This window comes from Typopeltis vanoorti, chromosome 18, assembly GCF_054136105.1.
Source record: "Typopeltis vanoorti isolate ZY-2024b chromosome 18, IOZ_Tvanoo_1.0, whole genome shotgun sequence".
Lineage (NCBI taxonomy): Eukaryota > Metazoa > Arthropoda > Arachnida > Uropygi > Thelyphonidae > Typopeltis > Typopeltis vanoorti.
The window spans coordinates 109,199,558-109,211,781 of NC_143566.1; the positions used below are offsets into that span (position 1 = coordinate 109,199,558).

At 36.9% G+C, this 12,224-nt stretch overlaps 1 protein-coding gene across 1 annotated transcript in view; it reads right to left on the minus strand.

Moving 5' to 3' along the window:
- Positions 1-670: 670 nt before the first annotated feature.
- LOC150097054 (uncharacterized) overlaps positions 671-12,224 on the minus strand; it is a 353,024-nt gene continuing 341,470 nt past the window's right edge. Inside the window, exon 18 of the mRNA XM_090408116.1 lies at positions 671-1,341. Coding sequence (XP_090264242.1) covers positions 876-1,341 — 466 coding nt within the window. The 3' untranslated portion in view covers positions 671-875. The remainder of the gene's footprint in view (positions 1,342-12,224) is intronic.

Genomic DNA, 12,224 nt, shown 5'->3' on the forward strand with positions numbered 1-12,224 from the left:
GCTCAGCACCACTATGGTGTCCTCCCACTCCCATCTTGTTGAATCTCAAAATCTGGCCTGCTTGGCCTAGGTAAAGCTGGATGCAAGTACAATATATTTTGTAAACTGCTAGGTATTTTTCGAATATTAGATAATATAAGCAGGTTTTTCAAGCTTTTGTATGGATTTAGGTGACTTTAATATACGAGTTCTGTAGGAATGATTTTGGATGAACTGCTTACATAAAAGAACGTTCTTTCTTCATTTCTTCACCTTACAGTCTGCACACAGTCGTATTTTAGTGCACTCAGTTTCTAATTTCTAGCTAGGATAGTGACTGGAAGTGGCATGCAGATAATAACATCCTATATGCTAGTGGATTTCCTATAAAGATACTTAATGAGATAAAAAAAAAGGAAGTTCTGCTCTATATCTAGAATAAGCTTTAATAATTTTGTTGTATATATCACTATATATTTGTTTGGTTTGTTCTATATTTTTTGCATCAAGTTTGTTTGCCTTGATACTATATCAGATGCCCCATTACATTACAGTGTAATGGGGCATCTGATATATAGATTATATTTTCTGAGTGAAAATTCTTGATGCATAACTTATTTTGAACGGTCTTACCTTCATGCATTTACAAACTGATATTTCATATCTAAAATGACAGACAAACATAGAAACATCAAAGAATGAATCGACTTTCAGATGTACACAAAATATACAAATATTCCAAAATCATGATAGATGAAACACAAAGAATGCAGGACAGTTGAGCTATAACTCTGGATAGAAACTTGAGTATGTTGAGTCACATTATGACAACAGCTTTTGAACTTGAGCACCATATACATAAGTAATATCCTGTTTTAGATTTAATAAGTGACAGCTCATAGTGATGAAATTTGATGATATAAGTCTTGGGAAGCATCACTACCATAGTCACTATCCCCACGAGCCATCTGAAGTTCAAGAGTCACATATTTCTCTTGCCCATTTTCCTGTAGTTGAACCTTTGATGATATAGGATGATGAGACACTTTCAGTCCACTTTCTATGCTGCTTATTGCACAAATAGTTTCTTTGTGGACTGGAAAAGCACTTATATTACTTTGGTCTACTGAATTATGACGTCGCATTCTAACTGGTGGTGTAGCTGAAGAAATTGATTGCATTCTGGGACGTTCACTAAGTGGTAGCTCAATTGAGTCAGTAGCTTCCACATCTACACTAGACATTGGCGTATCCAGACATGGTGCAATTAGTTCTGGATTTGCTGCAAGGATCTCCAGAATTTCATAGGCACTAGGACGATGCTCAGGATTTTTTGCCCAACATCTTAATAGCAGCGTTCTCCTAGAAAACAAAATGCAGATTATAATTTTCAGATTCAATGTAAAGCTGAGAATGCTAACAAAAATACTGTATCTCAAATATCAAAAGAACTCAATACTGTATCTCAAACATCAAATTATTCAGTTGAGTAAATCTTAATTCTCTATTTCCATATCCTTCATTAAGTAAAATATTAACTAGTAAATATATGATCTCACATCAGCTAACCTTACAGTCTTTTGAGGGCTGCTTAGTTCCAACTTTATTGTTAACCTGACTTTTTTTTCCTTTGATAATCTGCTTAAAGTAGCAGTTATGATGGTTTATAGCTAGGTGTAATTTCTGGCTATTAAAAAAATGGCTATTGCATATAATTTGCTAACATATTAATTTTTATTTATTAGTTGTATGAAAGACTGTTCTTATATTTGTATTTTTAAAAAAGCTAAAATGTTAAATGGTTTTGGATGACTTGAATCCATTTAGAGTTGAGACTATGACTAATACTGGTAACAGTTTTTCAGTGAGTTCAAAGCCATTAGATGTGAGGGAGTCTAAAAAGGATCAAATACATTTTTTCATCATTGCCAGCCAATCTATCCCTCTACCCCCACTGTGTATTTGGTATAATAAATTTAGTTTAATCCTTTATCCAAGTGTAAGCAAACAAGGTTTGCACCTGAAAATATCTTCAGGACTGAGATAAGGTGGTACGACACTGTATATATGACACTTTATAGGTAAATATGACCTCTCCTATTGCTTCTGCCTTGTATCACCACTTCTGTGTCTGCCTCCCACTGACACGACCTCAATAAAGGTTGAAACCGGTTTGGGTAGCCCTTACCTCAATGCATGGCATTATACATGTCTGCAAGGAGATGTGCTTTGCATTATGAGAGATACTGAGACAAGGAGTGATGAGAGCTTGGTCCACCTTTGCTGTGAGTTGCCAAAGTGTTGCACCACCTTACCTCAGCCCTGAAGATATTTTCTGGCATAAACTTTGTTTGCTTACACATGGATAAAGGATTAAACTAAATTTATTATAGTCTAACCAAGTGCAAAATAAACTTCCAACATGTGTATTTGGTGTTGTTATACATCAAATATACAATGGGGTAGAGAGATAGATTGACTGCCAATGATGAAGAAATGCATTGCCAAATAAAGAGCCATTAGATGTGGTGGGTGCCAAATGAGTAATCATAATGAGGGACTTTAATTATCCAAAAATTGATTGGGTAGCAGTAAAATCTCATGAGAAGAATGAAATTGAATGTATTGAGCTGATTGAAACAACCTCCTCAAACAGCATGTGACAGAAGGAACTCAAAGTCAAAAAAGTGTTAGATCTGATTACAGTGTCAGCAGGGGTTTTGGTTAAAGACACAACTATTCTTCCCCCAGTGAGCATGTGGACTCGCTTGGGATGGCTAAGTTTATGAATGTTCCATGGAAATTATGCCCATCTGAAGAGTATGCTAGGTTCTGTGCCATGGTATCGTATCAGTTGGTGAATAAGAAGGATATCGACAGTGCATGAGCGGCATTTAAAAAATACCAAAATGATGCAATATCAGAATGTGTTCCTAGAGTTTGAAGAATAAATAGAGTAGGAGTGAAATGGATGTGTAATTTTATTAAGCAAGAGATTTGTAACAAAAAGATGATGTGGGAGGAATACTCTATACATAAAGATGATGTCATTTATAAAAATTATAAGGAGTAGGCCAGAACAGTTGCAGTTATTGTATGGAAACAAAGTCAGACCATGAAAAGAAACTGGCTCTGCAAATTAATAATAACCCAAAAGAATTCTATCATTATGATGCAAGCAAAAAAAAGAATGAATGTGAAAGAATAATCCTACTGAATGCAGATGGTATGTGGGTGACAGATGTAAAAGAGATTGTTCAACTAATGAGTGCCCATTTTGCTAACGGCTATCACTCTGGTATTGACAACATTTTCATCACTGCTACCTATTCACTGAATGAAGAAACTTAAGTGTATGAGGATGAGGTAATACAGCTATTGCACAAATTAAATAAAAATTTGGTAAATAGACACTGATGGGATATCAGCACAGATGCTAAAAGAGAGTTCATCTGAACTGGTTATGACTTTGACCAAGCTATGCGATTTTTGAGTCTCAGAATGGAAAATTTCATAGGAGTGGAAAGAAAGATGGATAAAGAATTTTTAGACTGCAGACATTAGCAAACAGGAGAAGGAGGAATGATATGATTGGGACTTACAAACTTCTGAAAGGGTCATACAGGATATCAGTAAACGTAATTTTTCATCTCATGGAGTGTTGTGAAAGAAGAGAGGGCATCCTTGGAAGTTGAGAATGAATACTGTTAAGAAGTGTGGGGGGATGGGGGTAGAACTAGATTTTTCTCTCATAGATTGCATACTCGCATGCAAGTAGTGTGAATAAATCTGAGAACAGGTATGACAGCTGGTGCAGGTAATATGTGGCCTTTCTTGATGAGTTCCTGACACCCTAGAGGTCTCTTTTAATAATAATAATAATAATAATAATAATAATAATAATAATAATAATAATAATAATAAAGTAAGAGCATATTGTGGCAGATGAAGTATTATCACTCCCACTCAGCAGAAAGGCCCACAGTTCAAACTGAGGAACCCGAACCAACTCTATGCCATCCTCCCACTCACTAATTTATTATTATTATTATTATTATTAAACAAGACCTCATGGAGTCAAAGACTCATCTAGGAGGTCCTTTTATCTCACACACATCTCATCATACCGGGTCTTAAACACATTCAAACTCCTTGCAGACACCACACTCTCAGGCAAGGCATTCCAATCATTCACAACTCTGCACGAAAAAAACCTGCCTCTCACTCCCCTACTCACACCCTCTTTATACAGTTTCCAGGTATGACCTCTGGTTCTCCCCTGATCTCCCACTATTCTCTGTAGGACTTCTCCACCATTGATCCTATAACAACCCCTTACCAACTTGTAGGTCTCTATCATATCTCCCCTCTTCCTTCTCTCCACTAGACTCTGCAAATTACATCTTTTCAATCTTTCCTCATACTCGACATTCCAGAGGTCAGAAACTACCTTAGTCAGTCGCATTTGGACCCTTTCCAACATCTCTTCATCCTTCTGAAAACCAGGTGACCAAATCTGGGCACAATAGTCCATGTGTGGCCTAATCAAAGCCTTATACAATGGAACAAGAATCTCCCTACTTCTACACGTCAGTGTCCTCCTCATCATTCCCAGAAGTCTTTGTGTTGTCTTCACAATTTTGGCGATGTGTCCCCTAAATTTTAGATCCTTATCCACTATCACTCCCAGATCTCTTATTTCCCCTACCTCCAACAATATATTCTCACCAAGCATAAATTCTGCATCCCATCTTTGTTTTCCAAATTTTAAAACCTTACATTTTGCAACATTGAACTCGCATCCCCATTTGCTTGCCCAATCACTCAATTTATTCAAGTCTTCTTGCAAGGCCACAACATCTTCACTACTCTTTATGGTTCGTCCCAACTTTGCATCATCTGCAAACAACTGAATATCTCCATTCAAATCTTCGCCAATATCATTAATATACAAGTTAAATAGTAATGGCCCTAAAACAGATCCCTGAGGCACTCCACTAGTGACTTTCCTTTTCCTGGATATTGCACCATCATACACAAGTTGTTGATACCTATCAGATAGCCAGTCTCCAATCCAATGCACTAATCTAATATCCAACCCCATCTGCTCTAGTTTGACTGTCAACTTATCATGAGGTACTCTATCAAAAGCTTTTGCGAAATCCAAGTATATTACTGTGTATCCTTCTCCTCTGTCCAAGGAAGCAGTCACTTTATTGTAATAAGTAAGTAGATTACTAAAACACGACCTCCCTTTAGCAAATCCATGCTGTCCATCAAAGATTATACCATTGTTGTCAACCCAACTCTGGATCCTAGTTCTCACAAGCTTCTCCAACAACTTAACCACAACACCTGACACACAGATAGGCCTATAGTTTGATGCTTGAGTTCGATCACCTCCTTTATGAAGTGGCACAATCTTGCCCTCCTTCCACTCTTTAGGGACTTGACCAAGTGCAAGACTCGTATTAAAAAAATACGTCAAGGCAGGTGTCAACTCTCTGGCACATTCCTTCAGAATACGCGGTGATATATTATCAAGTCCCACAGGCTTATTTACATCTAGTTTACTCAACTCCCCAAACACCTCTTGCTCACTTACAGTCAGTCTCTCCTCCCCATCATCAACTGCTCTTAATCTCTACATGAAGTCACATTCACAAGATTGAAAGATCTTTATGAACTGCTCATTAAGTATCTCCACCACACATTCTGCAACAGCTGTCTTTATACCATTTCCTCCAATCAATGTCATCCTTCCATAATCATTCTTTCTTTTGCTGGCTACATATCGAAAGAACTCCCTAGGATTCTTTTTAGCTTCATTAGCTAACTGCTGTTCATACCTCTCTTTAGCTACTCTCACCAACCAAGTCACTCTCCTTGCCTGGTCTTTGTAGAACTCATGAAATTGGTTACTTCCACTTCTCTTATGCTGCCTGCACAATGCCCTTTTTCTCTGTATTGCATGCTTAATCTCTTTATTCATCCATCTCACACCTAACTTATTTAACCTTCTCACCCATGGTATACATTTAGACATTGCATCTACTAAATATTTTTTGAAAATCCCCCAAGCTGCATTGATCTCTTTTCCAGCTAACTCCTCATTCCATGCTACCCTTGCAAGCTGTCTCCTGAGCTCTTCATAATCACCCCCCCCCCCTTGTAGTTCCACATATACCCTTTTTTCACAGGGATCCTTGCACTGCTGGCAACCACCCAAGTAATCACCTCATGGTCACTTTCACCAATTGGTGGATGATTTGATACCTCATTGATAATTACATCCTCCGATGAGATGACCAAATCCAAGACCCTTAATTCTCTTGTGCCCTCTGTTACATACTGTCTGAGGTAGTTATCCCTTAAAAACTCAAGAAACTCATTTTCTTTACTTCCAGTTGCTATCTCTTCATTCCAGTCTATATTGCCATAATTAAAATCACCCATAATGATCACCCTTTTCTTATTTGCTTGGCTTATTTGACTATACATTTCATGGGGGGAGCCAGGGGTTGCACCAATGCTCAAAAGTGATGGAGAAGATCATCATCAACCAGCTTTTTTACTGCCTGGAGACCAATCAGTTAATTAGTGATTGCTAGTATGGATTTTGCCATTATTGTAGAACATTTTCCCTCCTCAAATCCAAAGAACAGGTTAAATACAAAAACTGATCAACAATTATCCAAAGATAAGGCTGACTGACCTCTTGGTATCAGTCTTTTCCTCCAACACTTGTTTAGACAACGAATGCAAATCATCTCCTACAATGCCACAAGCTGCTCACTGCATGCATCTTTCATCAGAAGGACATCAGAAAAATCCTCATCAGTCTTGACACTAATAACTCTCCTGTTCCAAATCATATTCCTCCAGTTATGCTCAAAACTAGTGCTCCAGAATCAACACTCATCCTGTATTACCCACATATCATATCTGGCATCTACTTATAAAAGTAGATGCTGAAAATTGTCATATCCAGCCTGTACCTAAAAAGAAAGATAAGTTAGCCATCCAATTATCATCCCATTGTTCTCACCTCAGCACTCTCAAAAGCAGTGGCGCACTCAGGATTTAATCTTGGAGGGGGCCAGCACTCAAGATTTAATCTTGAGTGGGGGCCTGAGTTGAGTAGACGATTTGAGAATACACATTATGCATTGCATACGAGCTATAATTGAGAATCTGCAGTGATTGCCAATACATGATACCCGTGATCTCCTCTGGCTCGGCTCGGGCAAACGAAGTACTGCTCGAGCACTACTTTGTTCGCCTTGCGTTCACAGCGCCCAGGATTCCCAAGAGCTATAGGGTATTCCCACCTTATGTGACCGCTAATTCATAAGTAGCATAGAAATAGAAGATACAACACAACTAAATTTAAAAAAAAAAAAAAAGAATTTTAATTAGGAAAACAGTTTTGGAATTTTTTCCAGTATTTTTTTCCTTTTTCTTTTGGGGGGAGCCAGGGGTTGCACCAATGCTCAAAAGTGATGGAGAAGATCATCATCAACCAGCTTTTTTACTGCCTGGAGACCAATCAGTTAATTAGTGATTGCTAGTATGGATTTTGCCATTATTGTAGAACAGAAGGACTTCACTAACCTTACCTACCTTTGGGCACAGGCCACAGAAAGAATTGGATGTTGTGAGTGCAAGTAGTGTAAATGAATTCAATTATAATTCAATTCAATTCAATTTAATTACCCAATCTATTGTACATTGCAATTTCCTTAAGCTATTTAGTAAGAATGTATAACCAATGTCTAAGCCTTTCCACAAGAATAAGGGGGTACTTGGTAATAATGAAAATTTAAGGAGGGGTACACAGATATCTGCAGTTTGAGAAACACTGCACTAGACCATAAATCTTTCATTCTTTGAAAGAATACATTTCACACATACTACTGGCCTGATTGGCTGAGTGGTTAGTGTATCCACTCTCTAGCAAAAAGGCTGGGGGTTCGCATGGATGTTTGTGATTGTCTGTGAAAATAGTAGTAGTCGGCAGTAGATAGCGTTGGTGTAAATGATGACAATGTTAGTTGCGGTTCAGTGTAGTTAGTGGATTGAGTGGTGGATACAGAGAGTTGTGGGTGGGTGCCATCCCTCGACAAGTCTTTGGATTCCTTAGAGGTGTCACATAATTTTTTTTTTTTTTAATTTGTTTTATTGTTCTTTCAAATATTTACTTATGTACAATGATCATCTATTCAGTATATTATTTTACAAGGTTCAGCACTTTGTGCTACATAGATTTAAATAGTAACGATGATAACAGTTTTTTTTTTTTATATAGCAATCATAATAATAATTTACAATTATATTGTTCAGAGTTACATAAGTTGTATAATATTACATGTTGTAGTTTACTATTTTTTTTTTTTCAAGTTTGAAAAGGTGTGATTATACAACAGTATTTACACATATACAATCTAAATATTATGTTTCCTTATTCTCACAAACATACAGTGTAAACTCATGATTTATATTTAAAAGAATTTTTTTTTTTTTTTACATTGCATACATTTGTTACAGTTATTATATACATTACATACATTTGTTTACATGTGATATTTACATTACGTACATTAGTTTACATATAATACATACATTACATACATTGGGTTTTCATGTGGTACATACATTACATGCATTTGGTTACATATGATACATCTTGGATGAGAACTAATTTCTTTGCTTTCATCCTCGAAGCTTATCTGAGGATATATGTAGAGATATGAGAATAATAATAATAATAATAATTGCAACTACAAGATCATTTCTACCACCCAAAATAATCATCTCTCTCTCTCTCTCTCTCTCTCTCTCTCTCTCTCTTTCTCTCTTTTTGCACCCTAACATCATCTCTAACATTCTTAGTTATTGCCCCATGGAAAACGAAATTTCTTACACTTTCCTCAAGCACTGCTCTTATAATGAAGTCTGTATACAAAACTCTTTATGCTTTCCCTCTTTCATTATTTATACAGGCATTTTCAACCATTCTATCTCATTTTTTTTTCTGTGAAGGACTCCGTGTAATTGCACCTCTTTCCTTACTAACTCACCATTTTACATCTTGCACCATTTATTTCATGCAGTCACTTATACAGCATTCACTCTCACTCAGTTCCTCCATTTGAATTCCAAAATACTCATTGGAATTTTCCCAGAATTTTTTCATCTCTCTCTCTCTCTCTCTCTATCTCTTCCCCCCCCCCTCCCTTTCCACTGTCATACTTCTATTCCTATTCCTCACATTTCTTGCACTCGTTTTCAAAACACTTTATACACACTTGCTCACTAGTTCATAAATCTTTCATTCTTTAAAAGAATACATCTCACATATACTGTAGTGAACAAAATCCTATATGTTATATTATTATCATACCTCCACGGAGTCTAGAGACTCATTGTGGGTCCCACTCTCTCAGACACATAGCTCATCATGCCATGACTTGAATGCATTCACTGTCTCTGCACTCGCCACACTTTCAGACACTGCATTCCAATCACCCACCATTCTCCATACAAAAAACATACTCCTCACTTCTTTGCTTATACAGCTTACAGGGATGGCCTCTCATTCTTCTGTTTCCAGCCATTCTGTGAAAAATCTCATCCACATTAATTGGGTAATTACCCCTTACCAACTTATATGCCTGCCCATGTCCCCCCCCCCGCACACACCTTCTTCTATCTACTAGGCTCTGCAATTTGCATTCACTTCGATCACACTGATTGAAGAGAATGCAATTCTCTTCAATTGTGTTAGAGTACTTCTTATCATATAGTGTTAGAATGCTTCTTATCATAGCAGCATTATGATGTGCAGTCTTTGTAACACTGTCAACCATCACTCCAAAATCTCGAATCTAATCCCCTTTGTGCAGTACAGCATCATCAATATAGTACACAGCCTTATATTTCTGCACTCCAAACTGCAACACTGTCCACTTATTAATATTAAAACTACGACACCACACCCTTATCCAAGTCTGTTCATATCTTCTTATAGGGATATGATGACATCAGCAGTGCTACTAATGATTTTTCCCAACTTTGCATCATCAGCAAACAAGGAAAAGATCCCCAGTCAGTCCACATGATATATCATTTATACAAGTTAAACAGCAAGGAGTGAAGAACAAAACTCTGAGATGTATCACTGGTTACCCTCCTTTTTTGAGACACTGCTACATCATACACAACTGGTACCATTCAGAGAGTCAATCTCCAATCCATCTAACTAATATACTATCTATTATGCTTTGCAGCTTGTACATCAACTTATGTGGTAATCTATCAAACACTTTTGCAAAGCCCAAGGATATCACTGTATATAATTCTCCCTTATCTAACACACTTGTTATCTTATCATAAAATGCAAGTAAATTGCTCTAACAAGACCTACCTTTACAAATCCATCCCGACCATCATAAAGAATGCTATGTCCATCAACTCAATTCTATCCCTAACTAACCTCCAATTCCTAACCAAATATGTTTGTACATCTTTTGTCTATCTAATCTCTATTCTACAATTCTAATATTTTAAATATTAGAATCTAATATTACAGTGCATGCAGCTATACTGCATATTATTATTGTAATTAACACCTGACCTCCAGTAAGGCAGAAGCTAATCATGGAAGGTATACACAAAATCATCCAAGCATGCCTTCAATTGATTCAATGAGTCTACATTCAGAATACATTCAGGCAATGCATTTCGCTCACCAAACACTCTCCTTGCAAAGAGCCTTCTCCTCAGTCTTCTGCTCACACTCTCCTTATACAGTTTCCAGTGATGGCCTCTTTTTCCATTCCCCCCCCCATTCTCCTATTCTATAAAAAATTTCTTCTATGTTAACCTGATAAAAACCACTGACTAATTTATAAGTCTCAATCATTTTCCAACCTCTCCTCCTATTCATGAGGCTTTGCAATTTACATTCTTCCAATCTGTCTTCATACTCCATATTCCAAAGACTGCTTACCACCTGCATAAATCTTCTCTGGATTGTTTTTAACATATCTTCATCAGTCAGCATGAAAATCAGGAAACCAAATCTGTGCACAATAATCCATACAAGGCCTGATCAAGGCTTTATAAAATGAAATTATAACCTCTTTATTTCTGACATCAAGGTCCTCCTCACCATTGCCATTATCCAATGTGACAACTTCACAAGGTGTACAATGTGGCCACTGAATTTCAGGTCTTTCTCCACCACTACCACCACCACCACTCCAAGATTTCTCATCTACTCTATCTCCTTTAAAGTTGTCCCACAATATGTATACTTTGCATCCCATCATTGCTCACCAAATTTCAAAACCTTACACTATGCAATATTCAGCTGATAGGTCTATTTACCCATTCATATAATCTATTCAATCATCCTATATGACTGTGACATCCTTTACTCTGCACTGATTTCACCAATTCTGCATCATCTGCAAGCAGGTGCATATCATTAATATACAAATTAAACAACAATGGTCCCCAATACACACTCCTGAGGCACACCATGATTTTCCTCTTTTGGGATACTGCACATCCCATATACAACTTTCTGATATCTATCTGACAGTCAGCTGCCAATCCAACTCATTAGTCTGTGATCCAATCCCATCCAATTCGGTTTATATAATAGCATGACATGTAGCAGTCTATCAAAAGCTTTTGCAAAATCTAAGTATACCACTCCTTTATTCATGACATTTGCCACCTTGTATAGTATATTAGTAAAACATGCTGTCTCTTTAACAAACTCATGCTGACATCCACAGAGAATATTTCTGTTATCAACCTCAATTTAAAGATTAAATTATTAAAGCCTATAAATTATCAGTTTATAGGCTAATCAACCAAATTATAGGCTAATCTGTATATCTGGAGTTGTGGTTAAGGTACTGGAGAGATTGGCAAGAACCTTAACCACAATTTAAGGTTCTTGCCAATAGGCTAATCTATATATCTGATGCCTCCAGTTATACAGATTAGACTATAATTTGCAGGCATAACCTTATCATCACCTTTATTCAGTGGTGATTAATTTTTCCTTCTTTCTACTCTGTTGGAACCTGTGCTGTTGTAAGACTCTTATTAAATAGACATGCCAATGCTACTGCCAATTCCTTTGAAAATTTCCTTAAGACATGTGGTAATATGCCATCAAATCCGATCGTCTTATTGACATCGAGCTTATTTATTTCCTTATATACTTC